Source organism: Mandrillus leucophaeus, unplaced genomic scaffold (genome assembly GCF_000951045.1).
Source record: "Mandrillus leucophaeus isolate KB7577 unplaced genomic scaffold, Mleu.le_1.0 Scaffold461, whole genome shotgun sequence".
In the NCBI taxonomy this organism is placed as follows: Eukaryota; Metazoa; Chordata; class Mammalia; order Primates; family Cercopithecidae; genus Mandrillus; species Mandrillus leucophaeus.
In genome coordinates, this window is record NW_012104932.1 from 1,936,170 (window position 1) to 1,960,184 (window position 24,015).

The following is a 24,015-nucleotide window of genomic DNA, read 5'->3' on the forward strand; positions in this document are numbered from 1 at the left end:
TAGGATTTTGGCAGTCTGAAGAATTTACTAAATCATAGAGTTAGATACATAGATGTTCCTCAACTTGTGATGGGGTTACAAGTCAATAAACTCTTCCTAAGTTGAAAATATCCTTAAGGTGAAAATGCATTTAATATACCTAACCTACCAAACATCCATCATAGCTTAGCTTATCCTATCTTAAATGTGCTCGGAACAGTTACATTAGCCTATGGTAGGGCAGAATCATCTAAAACTGTATTATTTTATAATAAAATATTGATTATATCACATAATTTATTGAATACGTACTAAAAGTGTAAAAACAGAATGGTATGTGTACTCTAAGTTTCTACTGAACTCATATTGTTTTCACACCATCACACAGTCAAAAAATTCTGAGTAGGACCATTGTAAGTTGGAGTGCAGCTGTATTAGAAAACTAGATCAAGAGGAAGAGGAGGGAGATGTAAAAAAAAAAAAAAGAAAGAAAGAAAAAAAAGAAAAAAGAAAACTAGATCAATATATTTCATGAACAGTGACACAAAACTTATTAAAACATTAGCAAACTGAATACAGCAAGAGATAAAAAAATGGATTATTCACAATGACCAAGTAGGATTTAGCTTAGGAAAGTAAGGTTGATTTAACATCCAAAAATAAATTGATATAATTCATTAATAATGTAATAAAGTATAAAACCACATAATCATGTCAAGAGATTCAGAAAAAGCAATTGACAAAAATCCAACATCCATTCATGACAAAAACTCTCAACAAACCAGGAATAGCAGTATCAGATCTTAGACTGAGAAAGTATCTCAGAATAACTGGAAAGTAGTGCTTTAAGATCAGTAACAATGTTTCAACCAACTTTAAAAAGTACTTCTTCCTATCATAAAGTTAAAAATAGTATTAAAAGAAAGCCAAACATTGCATGTTCTCACTTCTAAGTGGGAGCTGAACAATGAGAACACATGGACACATGCAGGAAGTTGCACACACTGGGGCCTGTTGGGAGGGGCATGAGGAGGGGCAGCATCAGAAAGAATAGCTAATGGATGCTGAGCTTAATAGGTGATGGGCTGATCTGTGCAGCAAACCACCATGGCACACGTTTACCTATATAACACACCTGCACAAGTACCCTGGAACTTAAAAGTTGAAAAAAAAAAAAAGGTTCAATTATCTTAAAATGTCAAAAACCTTATGAAAGTAGATGACTTTTTAAAATTGTCCCTATTCTTTAAAACTTGTCAGAGAGACTGCAATTCACAAAATTTATTATCTAGATCCTTAAAAGGCTTTCGAAAGGTATCAAGGATACCAAAGAAAACATTTCGGTATTTATTCCATGGCCCTATATATCTCTCTACCTTGTGCATTCATACAGCCTCGTAGAAAACCTGGTAACTCCACAACACTTAGTAGAGAACAGAATGGCTAGGCTATAGCAAAAGCACCCTACCTCACTCTCTTACTCCGAATGTCTCCATATGTTCCCACTCTCTTTACCCGCCAGCCACATTCAATCTCCTTCCATCAATTATCCCTCAATATCACCCACTCTCAAGCCACCGCTGCCTAGCAGATACCAGAGACAAGTGATAGGATCTTCATATAAACACACTCATCCACTCAAAGGCCTTGGCCCCTCCAGGCATACCCAATCCATGCCTTTGTTCACAAGGGCACCCAATGAAGAGACTGTGACCCACCAGGAAATCATAAAGTCATGTTATTTAAACCTACCATCCCAGCTCTTCAATTTCCTTCCTTAACTCCCACTGTGAACTTTATTTTCACCATTTTTCTATGTGAACTTTATTTTCACCCTTTTTCTCCATTCTCACTCCATGCCAAGTAATTCCAAGACTTTAGGAAAATGAAAAGTAGCAGCTCTCCCTCCCCGAAATTTTAAAACCATTTCTACCTCAGAGAAGTGCTGCCACAATGGGAGGCACTGCACTTGTAAACTTAGAATATCATGACTAGTCTTAATCGGGCAAGGCAAACAGCACTGCATTTATTCATTTATGTGCTGTCTGTGGCTGCTTTAGTACTGAAACGGCAGAGTTTAAGAATTCTTTCTGGTCAGGTGAAGTGGCTCACGCCTGTAATCCCAACACTTTGGGAGGCCAAGGTGGGAGGATTGCTAGAGGCCAGGAGTTTGAGACCAGCCAGGACAATAGAGTGAGACATCATCTCTATAAAAAATTTAAAGATTAGCTAGGCATGGTGGCACATGCTGTAGTACTAGTTACTGGGGAAGCTGAGGCAGGAGGATCACTTGAGCCCAAGAGGTCAAGGCTGCAGTCAGCCATGATCACATCAGTGTACCTCAGTCTAAGCGACAAAGTGGGAAAAAATAAAAATAAAAATAAAAACAGAGAGAGACCTTATCTCAAAAAAAAAAAAAATTCATTTCCTACCTAAGGTCACAGAGATATTTTGTATTTCTTAATAAACATCTTAGTATTTTGTCACATTTAAGTATACAATCGAATTATAATTGATTTTGGGGTACGGTAAAAGGTAGGGATCTAATTTCTTCTTAGAAATTATATGGCCACAAAGTCAAAAAATGTTTACTGTTTGGCTCTTTACAGAAAATGTTTGCTACCTCCAATAATAATTTGCCCAGCAAAGTACCCCAAAATAAGGAGTCAGTTTGCACCTCAGTTCCGATGAATGTAGGACGAATATACAGACTAGCAGATGTTGAATATGGGACCCATTCTTGATCCAATTTCACAAGCTGTTGAATACACTCTAAGAGCTCTTCTTTGTCAAATACCTGAAAGAATGAAAAACATAACAAATGACAGAATTTTCTCATAATGTGACAATAATAAATGATCCTCACTGAAGCATTTAGACTATCAAAACAAAAAAAGTAATAATAATCCCAACACAAAGAAATAAGAAACGTTTGAGGTGATGGATATCCTAATTATCCTAATATTTATTTATTTATTTATTTATTTATTTATTTATTTATTTATTTATTTATTTATTTATTTATTTTAGATGCAGTCTTGCTCTTTTGCCCAGGCTGGAGTGCAGTGGCGCAATCTCGGCTCACTGCAACCTCCGCCTCCTGGGTTCAAGCAATTCTCCTATCTCAGCCTCCTGAGTAGCTGGGATTACAAGCGCCCGCCACCATGCCAAGCTAATTTTTGTATTTTTAGTAGAGATGGGGTTTCACCATGTTGGTCAGGCTGGTCTCGAACCCCTGACCTCGTGATCCACCCACCTCGGCCTCCCAAAGTGCTGGGATTACAGGCGTGAGCCACCGCACCCGGCCCAATTTTTATTTATTTATTTCATATTTATTCTAATCATTACACAGTATATGCATGCATGAAAACATCACATGTACCTCATAAATATGTAAATTTATGGTACCAATAGAAAAAGCTTTTTAAGTAATAATAAAACCAAACCATTTTTTCTGTGATTTTCCCCCCAAAAATTGTGATGGGATGATGAGCCATCTACATGTGAAAGATAAGAAATTAGATCCCTACCTCTTACCATATCCCCAAATCAGTTCTGATTGGATGATATACTTAAATGTGACAACATACTAAGACTTTTATTAAAAAGCACAAAATATCTCTGTGATCTTAAGGTAGGAAAGGATTCCTAAGTGGGGGCTGTAAAACACAAATCATAAAGGAAAAAATGGATAAAATGTGACTACTTGAAACGTAAGGACTTCTATTCTTCAAAAGATGTGAAAGCAACAAACAGGGTGAAGTTATTGGTAGCATGCTCAACAAAGGATTTTAACGGGTATATATATTTGGATGTCCCCAAAGTCAGTGAAGAGATAGATAACCCAATAGGAAAATGGGCAAACGCAAAGAGTACTTCATTTCTAAAGAAAAAAAATTACATCTACTAGATGGGTGATAGTTTATAAAATAATTTAAATAGTCTCTGCTCACTTCCAAGGCAGAGAAACGTACTTTCAGGGATGTGATGGGTTACCTAAGGTAGAAATGAGTCAGTTATAAGCATCTGAGTAAAGTTCATGATGTCAGAATTTGTCTATTTAAATATTAACCTGTAACAGCAATAGTAGTATAGTAATGTTATAGAAACTGGGACTGCCAATCACATAGGTGAACCCTGTAGCACCTGCCTCAGCCCCTGGTATTGCTGTCTAGAGACAGAATTCAGTGAGAAGAGAACTTGACCACAAATAAAAAAAACCTGGATCTAATTTCGTGCCCTGTCCGTTTGCTCTGTGTGACTTCAGACAAGTCATTTAATCTCTCTGGACTGTTTTCTTCTCTGTACAAAGGCACTAATAAACTGTACAACGAATAACCTTCTTAGCAATGCCTTACTGCTGTGATTACACAGATAAGGATTGTGAAACCACATAACACAGTTGGTAGCAAAATTGATGTATAACAAATATTACTTCCCTTTCCTTCTGGCCCCATTTTAAAGATCTTTTCCCAGTGATCTAGCTGTAATGGGTAGAAGAGCGAAACTATGACCTAGTCCAAAGAATTTACCTTAATTTCCCCTCTGCTACTATATTATGGCCTCCAAAGGAGGTGGGTGAAATGCGGGTTACAAAAATAGGCAGAGGAATGAAGAGCACTTGGATTTAGCTGTCCTCGGGCTTCCTGAATGCGTAGCTTGGGCTAAATCCCTGAAGCTGGGCACGGTGGCTCATGCCTGTTATCCCAGCATTTTGGGAAGCAGAGGCAGGCAGATCACTTGAGGCCAGAAGTTCAAGACCAGACTGGCTAACATGGTGAAATCATGTCTCCACTAAGAATAAAAATAAAAAATTAGCTGGGCATGGCTGCATGCACCTGTAATCCCAGCTACTAAGGAGGCTAAGGTACAAGAATCACTTGAACCCGGGAGGTAGAGGTTGTAGTGAGCCGAGATTGTGCCACTGCAGCTTGGATGACAGAGCAAGACTGTCTCAAAAAAAAAAAAAATCTAACCCATCTTACAATGATTTCTGCTCCATAACAAACACTGTGACAGCCACGATTCAATGGCCATGAGAAACTGTTTTGATATCTTTTTATCTCAAAACATTACTTAAGATAAAATATCGAAATAATTAAGTTACTATATCTTGCTAGCATCTAAAGCAATTAGGCAAAAATATCCCCAAATTACCTGTGCTGCACACCATATTTTCCATTTTCAATATTAATTTCATGTGGTCTTCAAATGTTATTTTAGTTTGAGATACATTTTTCTTCCTTATTCTTTCATCTCTCATATGCATATGAATCCCCCACTGACACTGATTTAAAAAATTGTGGAATTGCCAAGTGATATTATTTTCTTGGTTTTTTTGTTTGTTTGTTTTGTTTTGACACAGTCTTTGTGGCTCAGGCTGGATGGCAGTGATGTGATTATCTTGGCTCACTGCAGCCTCCACCTCCCAGGTGCAAGTAATTCTCATGCCTCAGCCACCCAAGTAGAGGAGACCACAGGTATGTGCCACCAAACCCGGCTAATTTTTGTATTTTTGGCAGACATGGGGTTTCACCATGTTGGCCAGGCTGTCTCGAATTCCTGGTTTCAAGTGATCTGCCCACCTCAGTCTCCCAGAGTGCTGGGATTATAGGAGTGAACCACCGTGCCCAGCCATTTTCTTGTATTTTTACCTAACTAAAGTAGATCAGAAATAATGTTAATGTTCATATGGTTCCTATGGTTTGACTGAATATTTATCTAACTATTCAGAAATTATTATTTGGTGGTCAACAACATGACTCATTACATTAAAAGAAACACAAAAGAAACTCCTACATTTACATACCGGCAGAGTTGCCCTCACAGCAGATCGATACATTCTATCCATGTTGAGTTTTGGCCGAAACAGTCGAATTTTATTATCTACTCCTCGAAATGCCTTCAATCCTTCAAATAACTGGAGATAAAACAGAAAAAATCTTAGAGGGTAACTACACGAAAACAACCCCTGTGTTCAAGAGACTGACTTTCCTATGGGCGCTCATATTATTCATCCCATAAAGCTGTTGACCTTGACCTCAACTTGAGATCATTGAATCCAGGAAAGCTAACAGTTGACTGGACTGGTAAAAACAATGGTTGAGGTGGGGGAAAGTTGTTTTATTATCAGAATTTGGTAGGAATTCCGAGTTCTCCTCTGCTTAGCAGGAGCCACACTGCTGAATAACACATTTAGGCGTTATTTAAGGGAGCAGGAAGAAAACTCTAGAATCATGCAGCACAGGTTAATTCCCTAGGCAATGGAAGTTGAAACCAAAGGCCTTGTGGCACCGTGGCCCCCAAAGAGTACCCCCATATCCTTTCATTTAATCTTGTTCATTTGAATACTGGATAGTAGATAATCCAGCTGTGACTAGAGCTGGTTCAGTCCCTAAATCACAGAAATCAAGCAGCTCAAGACCATACTATGTTAGGCCATGTCACCTCCCTCAAACAAAGTGCTGTCCCCAACAAACCACTGAGCAGGGATTTGAAAAGACTTCAGTAGATACATACTGATAAATACAGAGAAAAGAGAAAAATTAATAATTTTAGTGGGAAAATTTAACACAGGTTCTCTAAGTAATTTATAGAACAAACAGGCTAACCCTTAGTAAAGATATGGAAGATATGAACAATAGGAACAACAAACTTCCCTAACTGACATAGAGAGAACTCTTATACAGACCAGCTGTAGAATTCACACATTTTCCAACCACAAGATAAGCAAGAAATCAGTACCAAAAATATGACTGGATGCCATCCATATTTTGGAAAATAAATCCACCACTAAATAAACCATAGGTCACAGAACAAAAATGGAAATTAGAAAATAAGTTAAACTGAATGATAAGGAAAAGTAAGGCCTTTAAAGATGTATACCCTAAAAACTTACGTGAGAAAAAAAGAAATACAAATCATGTATAATTAAAAAGCACAAAATTAGATGTTTTATTTAAGTGCAAATATATTATTGGTTTATTAAATATAAGAGGACTAAAGCTTCAGTTAAAAGATAAGTTTGTTAGATTGGACTCAGCTGACAGTATCTGAATCAAAAAGACGGAAAAAGATATATCATGCAAATACTTTCTTTTTTATTATTTATTATTTTTTTCTTTTTTTGAGACAGAGTTTTTCTCTGTCACCCAGGCTGAATGAACTTCAGTGGCAAGATCTTTGTTCACTGCAACCTCTACCCCCTGGGTTCAAGCAATCCTCCCACCTCAGCCTCCAGAGTAGCTGGGACTACAGGTGCGCACCACCACACCCAAGTTAATTTTTTGTATTTTTTGTAGAGACGAGGTTTTGCCATGTTGCCCAGGCTGGTCTCAAACTCCCAGGCTGAAGTGATCTGCCTGCTTCGGCCTCCCAAAGTGCTGGGATTACAGGCATGAGCCACTGCACCTGACCTGCAAATAATTTCTAAAATAAAACTGGCAAGGTTCCATTACTATTTATAAAACGAAAGACTTTAAGCCAAGAAGCCCTACTGAAGATAAAAAAGGCAACTTCAAGGTTGGGTGCGATGGTTCATGACTGTAATCCCAACATTTTGGGAGGCCAAGGCTGTTGGATCACTTGAGGTCAGGAGTTTGAGATCAGCCTGGCCAACATGGTGAAACCCATCTCTACCAAAAATATAAAACTTAGCCAGGAATGGTAGTGTGTGCCTGTAGTCCCAGCTACTTGGGAGGCTGAGCCAGGAGAATTGCTTGAACCCAGGAGGCGGAGATTGCAGTGAGCCGAGATCACACCAGTGCACTCTAGCCTGGCAACAGAGCGGCAACTTCCTAAGGTTCAATTTAAACTTCATAATTTTAAAACTATACATACTTAGAGTGGCTATTATCAAAAAGATAAAAGATAAGTATTAGGATGTGAGAACCCTTGTACATTGAGGGTAGTGGTGTAAATTAGTACAGTCATTATGGAAAACTTATTGAGATTCTTTCAAAAACTAAAAATAAGACTGGGTGAGATGGTTCGTTCCTGTAATTCCAGAACTTTGGGAGGCTGAGTTGGGAGGATGGCTTGAGGTGAGGAATTGGAAGCTGCAGTGAGCTATGATTGCACTACTGCACTCCAACCTAGGTGCAAAAAATTAATTAAACTAAATTAAATTAAAATTAAAATAGAACTACCATATGCTTCAGCAATCCAACTTCTGGGTATATATCCAAAAGCAGAGGTCCCCAACTTTTTGGCACCAGGGAGTAGTTTTGTGGAAGATAATTTTTCCACAGGGATGAGCGTGGGGAGGTTTGCCAAGTGAAATTATTCTACCTCAGATCATCAGGGATTAGATTTTCATAAAGGCGCACAACCTAGATCCCTGCAATGCACAGTTCGCCATAGGGTTCATGCTCCTATGAGACCCTAATGCTGCCACTGATCTGAGATGAGATGGAGCTCAGGTGGTAATGCTCACCCGCAGCTGCTCACCTCCTACTGTGCGGTCCAGTTCGTAACAGGCCACACACCACTGCTGGTCCATAGCCCAGGGTTTGGGGACCCCATCCAAAGGAATTGAAATCAGTATGAGGTATCTGTACTCTCATGTTTACTGTAGCATTATTCACAATAGCCAAGATATAGAAGCAACCTGACTGTCCACCAACAGATGAATGGATAAAGAAAATGTGGTATGTATACACAATGGAATGTTATTTAGCTATAAAAAGGAAAATTCTGTCATTTACAGTGACATGAGGAACCTGTTGGACATTACGCTAAGTGAAACAAGTCAAGTGCAGAAAGACAAATACTGCACAATCTCACTTATATGTGGACTGAGAAAGTCAAAATGATGGAAGCAGAGAAGTAGAGAGTAGAATGGCGGTTACCAGAGGAGTCTAGGGGTTGGGGAATTGGGAGATGTTGGTCAAAGAGAACAAAATTTCAATTAGACAGGAGGAATAAGTTTTCAAGACTTATTGGACAGCATGGTGACTATAGTTAATAATAATGTATCATATATTTCAAAACTGCTAAGAGATTAAATTTCAAATGTTCTCACCACAAGAAATGATAAATATGTGCAGTATTGAGTATGTTAATTAGCTTGATTTAGTCACTCTACAATGTAAACATATATCAAAACACTATATTGTACTCCATAAATAAACACAATTATTTGTCAACTAAAAATTTAATAAAAATTGTATGCACTTAATGACATGGCTTCAAAATGCATGTAAAGATTATGATAATCTCATTCAGTAACATAGATGCAAGATATACAAAAGGCTAATACAACATGGTCAAGTTGAATTCATCCCAGAAATGGAGATTGGTTTAACATTCTAAAAAATCAATTAATGTGATTCATTATATTAACAGTTTATGGGGGAAAAAATTATATGATCATCTCATTAGATGTAGCAAATGCATCTGATAAAATTAAACTAACTTTTATGATTTTTTCAAGTTTCCTAGATAACAACTAAAAAACAAAGATATAAGTGACAAAGGATAGCTATAATAAGCTCGCAACAAACGTTATACTTAATGGTAAAATGTAAAGGCTTTCCTTACCAAATTGGGAACATCGCAAATTGCCTACTGCAACCACTTTAAGTATGTACAACCAGTATAAAGCAAGAATAATGAAATTTAAAATACCAGCTTGGAGATGAAAAAATATAACTGTCATAGATCATAAAACATAGATGATACAATTACAGAGATAGAGAACCCAGAAAAATCTGACAGATAATCTTTGGAAATCAACTGTTTAGGCAAGCTGGCCAGATGCAAAATTATATTCCTATGTAACAGCAGCAGTTAGAAAATAAAAACACTATTTACAGTAGAATTAAAAGATAGACTACTTAAGTGGAGAAAAATCTAACAAAAGAAGTGAAAGATCCATAAGGAAAATATAAAACTTTACCAAATTATTAATGTAGAAAGCAATTTCATGCTCATGGATAAAAAGTCTCAATATTATAAAGATGTTGATTTTCCCCAAATTGATTTATGTATTCAATGTAATCCAAATGAAAAAAAAAAAATCACATTAGGGCATTTTATTTTCTTTTAACAACCTGCATGACAAAAGTTTATCAACTTGATAAACTAAATCTAAAAATTACATGGAAAGAAAATGACCAAGAATATCCAAGGCGCTCTTGGAGAACAAAGTGGAAGGACCTTTCCTAGCAGGCAAGGCTCTTTACAATGACTGAGAGACCAAGACTGTGGCATTTATGCAGCCAAGTAAAACAGCTGAACACAGAGATCCAGAAGCAAACTCATGTGTACATGACAAAGGTATCATCGTGACATATCAGAAGGGAAAGAACTGTCTTTTTAAATGGTCCTGGGAAAACTGGGTATACATAGGTGGAAAAAAATTGGGCTCCTACTTCATACAAAAATCAGCTTCTAGGATTAAAGACCTAACTCTGAATGACAACATCAATACTCTAGGATGTCTTTATAATATAAGGTCAGAAAAAGAGTCTTTAAAGACACAACAAATTTCAAACATAAGGCAGATTGACAAAACTGCCTTTAATTTAAATGTATTTCTTGTCATCAAAAAATTATAAAGACAGCAATAAAAAAGTGAACAAAAACTTGAACAAGTGGGCACTTCAAATAAGAACATATTTAGCAACCCAATAAACATACGAAAAGGCAAGCTGGAAACCGTGGCTCACGCCTGCAATTCCAGCACTTTGGGAGGCTGAAGCGAGAGGACTGCTGGAGCTCAGGAGTTCGAGACCAGCCTGGGCAACATGGTGAGACTTCGTCTCTACAAAAAATTTAAAAATTAGCTGGGCACGGTGGAGTACACCTGTGGTCCCAGCAACTAAGGAGGCTGAGGCAGGAGGATCACTTGAGCCCAGGAGGTAAAGGCTGCAGTGAGCTGCACCCTAGTCTGGGTGACACAGCAAGACCTTGTCTCGAAAAAATAAATAAATAAATAAAATCTGCCAAATGGCCAAATCTGCATTCATATTCATATTTTGTTCTTTCAAGTAAAAACGGTGCTCGATGAAAATAGTACCACTTACAAACTCAAGACAATCACACAACTGCTTTTCCTTGAGACAACCATAGTACTTAAGTATGTAAAAGTACTTTATGTGACTTTGCTATTTTATCACACAAAATATTAAAATGACATTTGCTCAAGAGCCAAGATTTAATAAAAATCATAATTGTTACTGTTTCACCAAGAACATTCTGAGGGAAAACTGTTACTCTTTTTATACTGCAATGGATGGCAGTAAAGAACATAATGACTGAGCCAGCACTTTGGGAGACCAAGGACAGAGGATCTATTGAGGCCAGGAGTTCAAGACCAGCCTGGGCAACATAGTGAGACCCTGTCTCTTAAAAAAAAAAAAAAAAGAGGCCAGGCATAGTGGCTCACATGCCAACATGGTGAAACCTAGTCTCTACTAAAAATACAAAAATTAGCCAGGCATGGTAGCACACGCCTGTGATTTAAGCTACTCAGGAGGCTGAGGCAGGAGAGTCACTTGAACCCAGCAGGTGAAGATTACAGTGAGCTGAGATCACACAACTGCACTCCAGTCTGGGAGAACGAGAGAGACCCTAGCTCAAAACAAACAAACAAACAAACAAATATACATATATATGTGTGTGTGTATATACAAAATATATATATGTAAATATATGTGTATATATTTCACATATATATATATATATATATAAAAACCTGACGGACCCTTCAGGTTTATCAACCCAAGAGCAAACACCACTAGTAGAGTACCCAGGCCTAAGTCCAAAGGACAGGCAAAGGTCATCTGCCTGCAGGTGGTATGGGTATCTATGCAGTGTCTGCAAGACCCCTTGTAGCATAGGGCAGAATTGGGATGGGAAGAGATATGGAGTGGACCATGTCATCTCTGTCTATACGTAGGTCCCGGGCCCCATAAATGTTAGGGTTGGTCCTTCCTGGATAGATCTTACATAATACTAAGCTCAAACAATAAGGGGTATTCACACGTGCGCAAGCACGCACACACGTGCGCACACACACACAATATATATTTATTTTTCATTTACATTAAGTTCAAAAAGAGGCAAAACTATAGTGTTAAGAATCCACACACTCCATAAACGAAAGTCAAGAAAGGTTATCACAAAAGTAAGGATAATGGTTACCAGTAGAAAGATACAGAGTTTGTGATTTGAATGGGACATGCGAGGGCTTCTGTGATGTTCAACTGTTCTGTTTCTTTATCTGGATGGCAACTATGAGCATTCATTTATTAGTACACATTAATAGTACATACATGTCTTATCTATTTTTTAAAATTATGCTTTATTTCACTAAATATTTATTTAAACCTGAAAATGAAGTGCCTATTATCAACTTTTCATTTCCTTTAATCCACGTTCCCTATTCACAGTTCGCGTCTCTCCTCCACTATTTGAAACCTTCACAATTATCACTATTTGAAACCTTCAGATATTAAAAATTACTTTCAGATATTAACAGAAACCACATGTAGTTGCAGCTCTCAAAATAAAATGGATTCTAGACTCAATAGGTCTGATGATTGGAGGAGAAACATGTTCAAGGATATTACTCCTATTCAATTTTACATTTAAAAAATGAAACTATTATTGAACTTAAAAGTCAGGTTGACATTGAATCATGTGATGTCCTAAGTCTATCAGTCTAATAAAAACAGTAATATCTATGAAAAAGCCTGAAACATAAATGGAATAGATGTTTCACCACAATATTTGGGAAGAAACTCTTTGAAATAAAATCCCTGCCTAACTTTTCATGTGGGGGTTAAAAAAGAAAGAAAACAGGCCAGGCACAGTAGCTCATGCCTGTAATCTCAGCACTGAGGCAGGCAGATCACTTGAGGTCAGGAATTTGAGACTAGCCTGGCCAACATGATGAAACCCTGTCTCTACTAAAAATACAAAAATTAGCCGGTTGTGGAGGTGGGCACCTGTAATCCCAGCTTCTTGGGAGGCTGAGGGAGGAGAATCTCTTGAAGCCAGGAGGTGGAAGTTGCAGTGAGTTGAGATCAGGCCACTGCACTCCAGCTGGGGCGACAGAGCAAGACCTTGTCTCAGAAAAAAAAGAAAGAAAGAAAACAATTCTTTGAGAGCAAGGTCATGGCTGGTTTGCTTGCCATCCTATTCCGGGCACCCTGCACAGTCCTGGGCACATAGTAGCCACTCAACATTTATTAAACAGGTAAACAGGGAATGAAATGAATATGATTGGTGAGAAAATCCAGGGACCCTGAAGTTCTCTCCACAAGGCAATCACACTTCCTAGATTCCTATGACACTATAATAATGATGATACAGGAGTTAAGAAGAAATCACCTGCAGATAGTGAGGGTATGAGAGTCCTCAGTAAGGTTTTTGTTTCAATGAAAAGCAGCCCCTTTCTAACGAAGAGCAGCCTGTAAAATCGAGCTGCAGACATAGATACCCACAGTTGTGTCAATCATGTTCAAGACGGTGGCTCCATCTTCCCTTCTCTTTGTCAGCCACCAGTACAGTAAGGAGCAGACAAGATGGCGCCAATCAACTGGCAAGCCCATTTGCATAATAAGATTAGGGTGGGGCAACCAGACTTCCCGGTGCGCTATGTAAACGTCATACCTGATCAAACCAATCTGTTAGCCCTAAGTAAATCAGACACTTCCTCCTCAAACCTGACTATAAAATCCAGCTCATCCGCTGCTGGATGGTCTTTTCCACTTGAAGATCCCTCTCTCTCTCTCTAGAGAGAGCTGTTTCTCTTTCTCTTCTGCTAGTAAACCTCCACTCTTAAACTTCTCGTGTGAGTCTTTGTCCTAAATTTGTTCGTCATGAAATGACGAACCCCAAGGTATATACCCTAGACAACGCAGTCACTTCAATATCTAGCCTGTGAAGTCCTAGAACCCAATCTGGCACTCAGAGGAAAACGATACATCCACTATATCTCCCCATTTATCACTGATGTATCTCGCAGACTGTATTTTCCATGAAATAGCCATACAATATTTCCAGTCCCCCAGGGTCTTCCAGAACCCTGACCTTCCTCATCAAGAAGTGGAGTGCTTTTTTCCTCCTTTTGAACTTGGACAGGCCTTTGTAACCATCATGACTGAAAAGAGTAAGGCAGAAATAATACTGTGTGATTTACAGTTCCTGGCTGGTAACTCCCATAGCCCTTGTTACAGTCTTTTGTTATAATGCTGGGTGTGTTAGGCCTCAGGGGCAGGAAGCAGAATCTCTCTGACCTCCTGTCCTCCTTTCTGACTGTGAGTCTTAAGATCCTCTCCAAAGGCGCTGGGTGGCTCATGCCTGTTGTCCCAGCACTTTGGGAGGCAGAGGTGCAAGGCTCACTTGGGCCCAGGAATTCAATATCACCCAAGGCAACATAGCAAGACCCAATCTTATATTTTAAAAATAATGAAATAAAATATAAAACCCTCTCCAGTGAGGGTCCTGCCTCATACCCCAGGGGAATGAATATTGACGTTAAGCTTCCATATAAACCCAAAAGAATGAGTTCAGTGAGCTTCCGGATAGTGGAACATATGGAGGTTCCTAGAGGGTGGCACACCCAGGGAAGGCATGGAAGCCCTGCACTCCGTCCCCCAATACCTCGCCCTACACATCGCTTCATCTGTACACTTTGCAATATCCTTTATAATAAACCACTAAACCTAAGTGTTTCCCTGAGTTTTGTGAGCCACTCCAGTAAATTAATCAAACCAGAAGAGGGGGTCATGGGAACTCCAACTTGATGCCAGTCAGTCAGACATTCCAGAGGCCAGGACTTGTGACTGGTGTCTGGGCCGGGTGGGGGTGGTTAGGGTCTTGGGAAATGAGTCCCCAACCCAAGGGATCTGACGCTATTTCCAGGCGGATAATGTCAAAGGTGTTTGGACCAGAGCGACTCCATCCTGATTAGCGGCTGGGTAAAATAAGGCTGAAACCTATTGGGCAGCATTCTCAGGATGTTAGTATTCTAGGTCACAGTAGGAGACAGGAGGTTGGCACAAGATACAGGTCACAAAGACCCCACTGATAAAACAGGATGTGGTAAAGAAGCTAGCCAAAACCTGCCAAATCCCATATGGCAATGCAAGTGATCTCTGGCCGTCCTCGCTGCTCATTATAAGCTAATTATAATGCATTAGCATGCTAACAGACACTCCTACCAGTGTCATGACAATTTACAGAGGCCATGGCAATGATGGGAAGTTAACCTACAAGGTCTAAAAAGGGGGAGGAACCCTCAGTTCCAGGAATAGCCCATCCCTTTTCTGGGAAGTTTATGAATCATCTACCCCTTCTTTAGCAAATGATCAAGAAATAACCATTAAAATAGCCAACCAGTCGCCGTCAGAGCTACTCTGTCTATGGAGTAGCCATTCTTTTTTTCCTTTACTTTCTTAATAAATTTTCTTTTACTTTATGGACTCGCCCTGAATTCTTTCTTGTGCAACATCCAAGAACCTTCTCGTGGGGTCTGGATTGGGACCCCTTTCCTGTAACAACAGTGTGGGAATTGAATTGGAGGACACCCAGCTGGGATTCACTGCTCGGTGGTGGGGAGAAATCCCCACATCTTTGGTCACAGAAGTCTCCTATGTTGACTATTGTGGTGGTGGTGTGAGAGTAGAGGGAAAACTCAGTTGGACCATTTTTCCTGAAAGAGTAATTTTGAGGCTAGGGCGTAAACAGCAATAGAGCTTCCATCTGGGCTCAGTCAGCTGAGACATACGGATTTTGGGCCCTAGGTCAGCACATAAGAAGGCTGCCTACTCTGACCGCCATGCTGAGGAGGCCACATGGAGAACAAATAATGCCGGAAGAGCCTTCAACTCCTTGAGTTTTGCAGCCCAGATGGCAATGAAAGTGACCTCTGGTCATCCTCGCTGTTCATTATACACAAATTATGAATCATTAGCATGCTAAGAGACCCTACTACCAGTGCTATACGAGTTAGGAAGCCTGTAAGCCGACTCTAACACCAGCCACTGACAGCAACCATGTGACAGACCCCAAGCCATCCTAGTCAACCCTAGAAACATGAAAAATAATTTTTAAATGATGCTAGTAATTTTAAGCTATTAATTTTGTCACATGGTGGTAACTATGCAATATACAATCCAGTTATTAATACAAAACATTTATTTTACTTATATTGTAAGCAGAAGACTAATAATAAAAGATTTTGGTTTTTAACAAAGGATAACAGTAATTTGAGAGTTTTTTAAAACTACCCTAATTACAAAAATCTAAATTGGCAAAACTAATCAAAGTAGAATGAATTCCAACTCATCTAAATAGATGGCCAAAGAGGAGGGGTTTTTTTTGTTTGTTTGTTTGTTTTAATAGAGTCAGGGTCTCACCATATTGCAGCCCAGTAGGTCTCAGCCTTTTTTCACCCAGCCCCTATTCAGGATGGAGGCACTCTGGTTTGAACGACTCTGACATTATCTACGTGGAAATAGCACCAGATCTAGTGGGTCGAGGGCTCATTTCCCAAGAACCCCATCTCCCCGAAACTGCTGAAGTTGCAGGTATGAACCACCCCACCCAGTCTTCAAAGAGTTTTCAAAAACCAGTGACCACCAAAATCTTTTTTAACTTCCAGAAATGACATTAAATCACTTCTCATTTACTTCCCATAGGCCAGCAATTCCCAAAATGTGGTCCCTGGAGCGACAAAATTAACGTGACCTGAAAACGTGTTAGAAATGAGAAACTCTGGAGGTGTAGCCAGGTGATTCTGATGCATATTAAGTGTGAGAACCAGTGACTTGGGCTTGGACATATTCTTTCTTTCAAATTTAAAACCACATCGCCAGGTGCAGTGGTTCATGGCTGTAATCCCAGCACTTGAAGAAGCCAAGGCAAGAGGACCGCTTGAGCCCAGGAGTTTGAGACCAGTCTGGGCAACACAGCAAAACCTAGTCTCAACAAAACACATAAAAATTAGCCAGACATGGTGACATGTGTCTGTGCTCCCAGCTACTCAGGAGGCTGAGGTAGGAGGATTGCTTGAGCCCAGGAGGTTGAGGCTGCAGTGAGCCATGATCGTGCCACTGCACTCCAGCCTGGGTGACAGAGCGAGACTGTCTGGAAAGAAAGGAAAGAAAGAAAGGAAAGAAAGAAAGAGAGAGAGAAAGAAAGAAAGAAATGAATGCACTTTATTTCACATGTTCTTTATTATACCTTATGACATGGTGAGGGCTTGTGGGAAATAATGAAAGAACTCATTCAAATTGACCTAAGAGGAAGAGATGGGAACAGAAACTTAGATTCCTAAATTCAACATTTTGTGGATATATATGGACTGTGAATATCTTTCCAAAATTATATGAATGTATAATTTTGAAGGAGTTAATTGCAAAAGCATCCTAGTAATTTTGGTGTATACATTTAGGGGTTATATAACACAAAGAAGCTTCTCATTGGAACCTCAGCTCCACCCTTAATGCTGTGTAATATTAGTCAAGAAGCAACTCTTCTGAGCCTCCTTTTATAATGGATGAGACCACTGCTTCAAGGGTTAATTATTATTGCTAACAACTGGGCTCTCACTATGTGCCAGACATGACCGTACATGCTTAAATTACTTTATTTTATACTTATGAGATCACTATAAGATAGGTATTATAACTACCCCAATTTTATAGATAAAGAAATTAAAGCACAAATGATTAAATTCCCCAAGTCATAAAGGTTCCTGCAGAGCAACTGAGACTGAATTTGAGCCCAGGAAGTCTGACTTCAGAATCTGAATGCTTAATCACATGCCTTCTCACTGAAGGTAATTAAATGAGATGATTCTATATGGAACATAATACAGAATGTATTACAGGAATTCAATAAACAAAAGTCATTATTTTATCATTATATCTATTAATATTTTACTATTACCATATTTTAACACTTAATAGGAAGACTATTACCATATTTTAACACTTAATAGGAAGACTATTATTATTTCCAGCACCCGTATTATTCTGGGAAAGATGTCCAAATCATTGAAAAGTAAAATACAATGAGAATCAAGATAATGGGACATATATTGTGCATCTGATTAACTGTGTGTCCTGAAAAGGCCCAGGGAAAGAACATTTTATGCTTATAATTATTTCAACTCATGCCTGAAGGAGGACATTTAATTACATGTTCCTTAACATGCATAACTAGACATTATTGCTGGTCATGAAAACATGGAGTGAACATTAAAATCTAATCATAATATGGTCCTCAATGACTCTTTCTCAATTATTAGAAGATCTAAGAAGAGAGGTGACATATTAAAATATCAACAGTGCTGGCTTTTTAATTGCCAATTTTCCCACCAGCTGTCCCTTCTGTTTGCTCTAAATAATTTTTTATTGACATCACAGAAAATACAAGATTATCTGAAAAATTAGCTGCTAAGATTTATCTTCAATCCAACTGTCTACTGGAAAATTTTTAAAGACATTTTCGGCTTCCCCTGGTAAATATGATAAAGCCCTACACTGCACAACAGCTATCTTAGCAGGAGAAGCTATTTAGTACCCACAGTGAAGTGCAAGCACGTCACTCTCTTTAATTCCCATGTACTTACTTCCACTGCATAGTGCAAAGCCGATGAGCCAGGGTGCAATGACAGATTCTGAAGAGGCTTGATATGAGGTTTCTCCCATCCAAACTCTGAGGACCACTCCACCACCAGCATGTGATCCGTGAACACAGTTCCAAAAACCAGATTATTGGGGTCTGGTTTTTCCTTTAAAATGGTAGCTGGTGTGACTATTAGGTCTTTAGCCTGGGGAAGAAAAATCATCACTATTTAAAGAAAAGTTAGCATTCGCTGGCTAGATGATACAGAGGACAAAAAGGGAAATCAATTGACTTTTAAATGTTGGCAGCTAACACAGAAATTTAACACTCTGAGCTGAACAAATCATGCCTGCATTCAGAATTCGGACAGTTATCCATAATCTCTGCAATGTACACTGCCTAATAGCATATCAGAACCAAATTTCAGTGATACATAGAAGAGGGACAAAATAGCAGATTGGGTAAGATGATGCGAAACAAGAACACAACCCTTTTTCACTCCTTTTTCACTCTCATCATAGGACTCATGTTGAGTATTTGGAAAAGAGGAAAGAGATGTTTTCCCTAATAAAAAATGGCAACACGCACAATGATTTGTTAAACTAAAATGAGTGTCATTAGTACTGAACTGCTACTTAGCAATGGTTACACTCCAACTGCCCCAAAGAATTGTTGGCATAAGCCTTCAAAATCCTCCGGGTGCACTGGAGAAGAAATGAGCCAAGCGAAGCAAATGTTTTCCTCTTTGAAAACAAGAAAGTTGAGAATGAACACTAAGATATAAATCCTCTGTTCTGTGTGGAGGAAACAGTGAACAAAGGAACTCTTATTTAAACAAAGATAAAACAGAGTAATAGGAAACAACTCCCCACAAGCAGCATCTCACCAGCTCCCCACACAGCCAGTTTGCCCACTGCAAATGGCCAAACATTAAGTATACAAATTGCATGCGATACCACCACTACACTTTATAGCAGCTGTGGAATGCTGACAAAAACACAGGAGACCAGCACTTTGCAAAGCTGAGGCACGCGGATCACAAGCTCAGGAGATTCAGACCATTCTGGCTAACACGGTGAAATCCCGTCTCTACTAAAAGTACAAGAAATTAGCCAGGCGTGGTGGTATGCACCTGTAGTCCCAGCTACGCTGGAGGCTGAGGCTGGGGCTGGAGAATCGCTTGAACCCGGGAAGCGGAGGTTGCAGTGAGTCAAGATCGCGCCACTGCATTCCAGCCTGGGTGACAGAGCAAGACTCCTTCTAAAAAAAAAAAAAAGAAAGAAGGAAAGAAAAGAAAAGAAAAAAGAAAAAAAAAGAAACACAAGGGAAGGAACTTTTTGATCTGTTAAAAAAAAAAAACAGGGGCAAGTTCAACCTGTAACAAGTTGTGATGGGATGTCAAACTCCATCTCTTTGAATATACAAAAATAGGCATTTCCCTCCCAAATTAAATACAGACCTTCACTTTACATCATCAGCTCTTATCATTATTTTAAAAATGATCTAATTCTGCTTAATTCACTGCCTTGCAGCTACCTGAGTCATTTGTTATGTTATGAATGACAGTAAATTATATTTTTAGAATAGTATTCAGGCTGAAAACATATTCTAAAACAACCAGAAAGCTCATATTACAATGACGCGAAAGGCATCAAGGACAGAATATTACTGTACTGTTCAAGCTAGTCTACTAATGCTACTTTGTCATATGCCAATAAAATGTCAAGTTTCAATAAAAAATTGACTTTGTTCTACCATTATTATTATCATTTAGTATTTTTTTTAGAGACAGGGACTCACTATGTTGCCCATGCTGGTCTTGAACTCCTGCGCTCAAGCAATCTGCCTGCCTTGAACTCCTAAAGTGCTAAGATTACAGGCGTGAGCCACTGTGTCCAGCCTGTTTTACCACTATTTAATTCAAGTAAAAATGTTAAGACTCTTTACTGAGTGTAATAAGTTTACTTAAAGAAATATATTCCAGCTAAATTATTTTTATCTTTGAATCCCTTTTCTCTCCCGTTATCCTCTGGACGAGGTAAGGCGTCAGGCAAACTTTACTTGCAGATCAAATGCAACCAGCTGGCCTGTTTGGGAATTAAAATGTTATTAGAACGTAGTCACACCATTCTTGTATCTTCAATGGCGGCACAGCCAACTAGTTGTAACAGAAACCTGATGGCCCTCAAGCCTAAAATATTTAACATCTAGCCATTTAAGAAAGTTTGGCAGGCCAGGCGCAGTGGCTCACCCTGTAAATCCAACACTTTGGGAGGCCGAGGAGGGTGGATCACCAAAGGTCAGGAGTTCAGGATCAGCCTGGCAAACACAGCGAAACCCTGTCTCTACTAAACATACAAAAATTCACTGGGTGTGTGGTGGGCGCCTGTAATCCCAGCTACTTGGGAGACTGAGGCAGGAGAATTGCTTGAACCCGGCAGGCGGAGGTTGCAGTGAGCAGAGACGCGCCAATGCACTCCAGCCTGGGCAATAAGAGTGAAACTCCATCTCAAAAAAAAAAAAAAGAAAGAAAAGAAAAGAAAGAAAGTTTAGCGCGACCCCTATTCTGGACTATTCAGACAAGAAGTCTGGCTAGAGTATTCACAGTTGAATTCCAACTAACACAGTGCCTACCACACAGAATAGCAAAGGGTTTCTTAAATACTGAAGATGTCTGCCTGCTTTCAGATACACTCACAGAAGATGTTCAGGATTTAAAGACAGTGAAATTCTAACACAAATTTTTTATTACATGAATAGTTTCACAGTACTCTTGGGCAATAAACACCTGATTTGCCTTAGTTAGCTTTTATCTGTGAATGGGGAGGACCCTGAGCTAAGAAACATTTGGAGCCATATCAATACAGTAAGACAAACTTAATGCAAATTTTCTTCTACTAAGACTACTTAGTAAAAGGGGAGGGGTAGTAAAACACAAAACAAAAACAGAAAGATGAGAGTGGGTGACAAGAACGATTATGGTCCAGCATACATGATTTTCAGTTTTCTGAGACCTCTCCTTAAAATACCCACAGGACCGACAATAATCCACTATTCCAGAGAGATCAAATTACTGGCAAAGCAGTGATAGAATAAGATCATTTTTAACCTCAAATAAGTGTTCTTATAATTAGAACTTCATAATATCAGTTAAATTCCCGACAATTAAAGATAAAATTATTACATTACTAGGTATGAGTTCTATTTCAGTAAACTGCTACATTCTTTCATAAGACACATTATTTCTTAATGATATGAATAGCAACCTCTAACTTTCTGATTTGTACCTAAGCACTGCCCTATATCCAGTTTTGTTTTGTTTTGTTTTGTTTTTTTCTTTTAGACGGAGTCTCACTCTGTCACCCAGGCTGGAGGGCAGTGATGTGATCTGGGCTCACTGCAACCTCCGCCTCCCAGGTTCAAGTGATTGTCCTGCTTCAGCCTCCCAAGTAGCTGGGACTACAGGCATATGCCACCACACTCCGCTAATTTTTGTATTTTGGGTAGAGACGGGGTTTCACCATGTTGGCCAGGCTGGTCTCAAACTCCTGACCTCAGGCGATCCACCCATCTTGGCTTCCAAAAGTGCTGGGATTACAGGTGTGAGCTACCGCGCCCAGTCTATATCCAGTTTTTCAAAGTAATATACGATTAGGTGGCTTCAAAATCTCATTATGAACTTCCCTCTATTTGAAAAAAAAAATTCTGCAACTCTGGAAACTAAAAATAACAACTTCTAACCTGAGCTCAAGAGAAATTACCTAGGAATACTAAATTACTAGGTGATAGAGTTGAATAAAGGTCAAACGGAAGCAAGCAATATTAGCTGAAGCTGTGTGACTTGTTTGGGGCAGATATGAAATGTAGTTTTAATTCTGATTTGTACCTAAGCACTGCCCTATATCCAGTTTTGTTTTGTTTTGTTTTGTTTTTTTCTTTTAGACGGAGTCTCACTCTGTCACCCAGGCTGGAGGGCAGTGATGTGATCTGGGCTCACTGCAACCTCCGCCTCCCAGGTTCAAGTGATTGTCCTGCTTCAGCCTCCCAAGTAGCTGGGACTACAGGCATATGCCACCACACTCCGCTAATTTTTCTATTTTGGGTAGAGACGGGGTTTCACCATGTTGGCCAGGCTGGTCTCAAACTCCTGACCTCAAATGATCCACCCGCCTCAGCCTCCCAAAGTGCTGGGATTACAGGGGTGAGTCACCACGCCCCGCCTGTCAACACCTTTTGCTCACCATCGTATAGCACATTTGCTCTTCTCTTCACTGGCCACACTTTTCAAAAATCAAGTCTGCATTACAACTGTATCGGACATTTCATAACTTTATTCTAGGTTCCTATGTATTATTCTTACTCCATTTGGAAAGCCTTAGGCACCATGCTCATCTTTTAGAGATATTCTTTTAAAATCTAATAAAGATGATCATGAAGAGAACTACTGATTTGCAGTGTTGTATTCTGTGGAGATACGTGAAGCTGGAGGAACTGGAAAAAAAAGATGGCTGACCTCTTTCAAAGGAGGAGGATCCTAGAGTCCACAGAAAGATTCGCCAGGATGTGTAACAACGTATCTCATTGCTAGGCCCTGCTGCAAACCTGCATCCTCATTGTAATATAACTGCATCATAATTGGGGAGGGGAGAAGCAATATGAAAGCTACCCAAGAGAGAACCAAAAGGCAATATGAAATGTTATAAATGATGTAGATTAACAAAAAGGTAGAAAAATCTGTCAAAAGCAACCACAGTTAGAATGGCTATTATTAGAAAGACAAAAAATAGCAGATGCTGATGAGGACGCAGAGAAAAGAGAACTCTTATACACTGTTGGTAAGAATATAAATCAGTATATCTACTATGGAAAATGGTATGAAGTTTTCCAAAAAAAAAAAAACAAACTAAAAGTAGAATGACCATATGAACCAACAATCCTACTACCGGATATTCTCCAAAGGAAAGGAAATCAATATACCAAAGGGATATCTGCACTCCAATGTTTATTACAGCACTATTCACAATAGTCAAGATGTGGAATCGACTTAAGTGTCCGTCAACAAACAAATAAAATGTGGTGCATATACACAATGGAATATTATCCAGCCATTTAAAAAAGAGTAAAATTGTGTCATTTGTAGCAATGTGGATGGAACTGGAAGTCATTATGGTAAGTAAAATAAGCCAAACACAGAAAGAAAAAAAAAAACAGAAAAACAAATATTGCATGTTCTCGCTCATATGTGAGAAGTAAAAAAAGTTGATCTCATGGAGGTAGAGAGTATTAATAGAATGATAGATATCAGAAGATGGCATGGGGTGGGGAGGGTATAGGTGGAGGGAGAGAGGTTGGTTAGTGAGTACAAACATGCAGTTAGATACAAACAATAAATTCTACTGTTCACAGCAGAGTAGGGTGATTATAGTTAACGACAATGTGGGCTCTCTCTCT

At 39.1% G+C, this 24,015-nt stretch overlaps 1 protein-coding gene across 5 annotated transcripts in view; it reads right to left on the bottom strand.

The window, feature by feature from the left end:
• The window catches only part of BCAT1 (branched chain amino-acid transaminase 1, cytosolic), a 164,276-nt gene that overhangs the window by 74,142 nt on the left and 66,119 nt on the right, over window positions 1-24,015 (bottom strand). For 3 of the 5 annotated variants that reach the window (XM_011994783.1, XM_011994782.1, XM_011994784.1), the window contains exons 3-5: window positions 18,569-18,769; window positions 5,789-5,899; window positions 2,657-2,776 (exon numbers count right to left, since the gene is read on the bottom strand). In XM_011994783.1, the coding sequence (XP_011850173.1) occupies window positions 2,657-2,776; window positions 5,789-5,899; window positions 18,569-18,769 (432 nt within the window). The remainder of the gene's footprint in view (window positions 1-2,656; window positions 2,777-5,788; window positions 5,900-18,568; window positions 18,770-24,015) is intronic. The other 2 variants (XM_011994787.1, XM_011994786.1) reach the window with 1 other exon arrangement.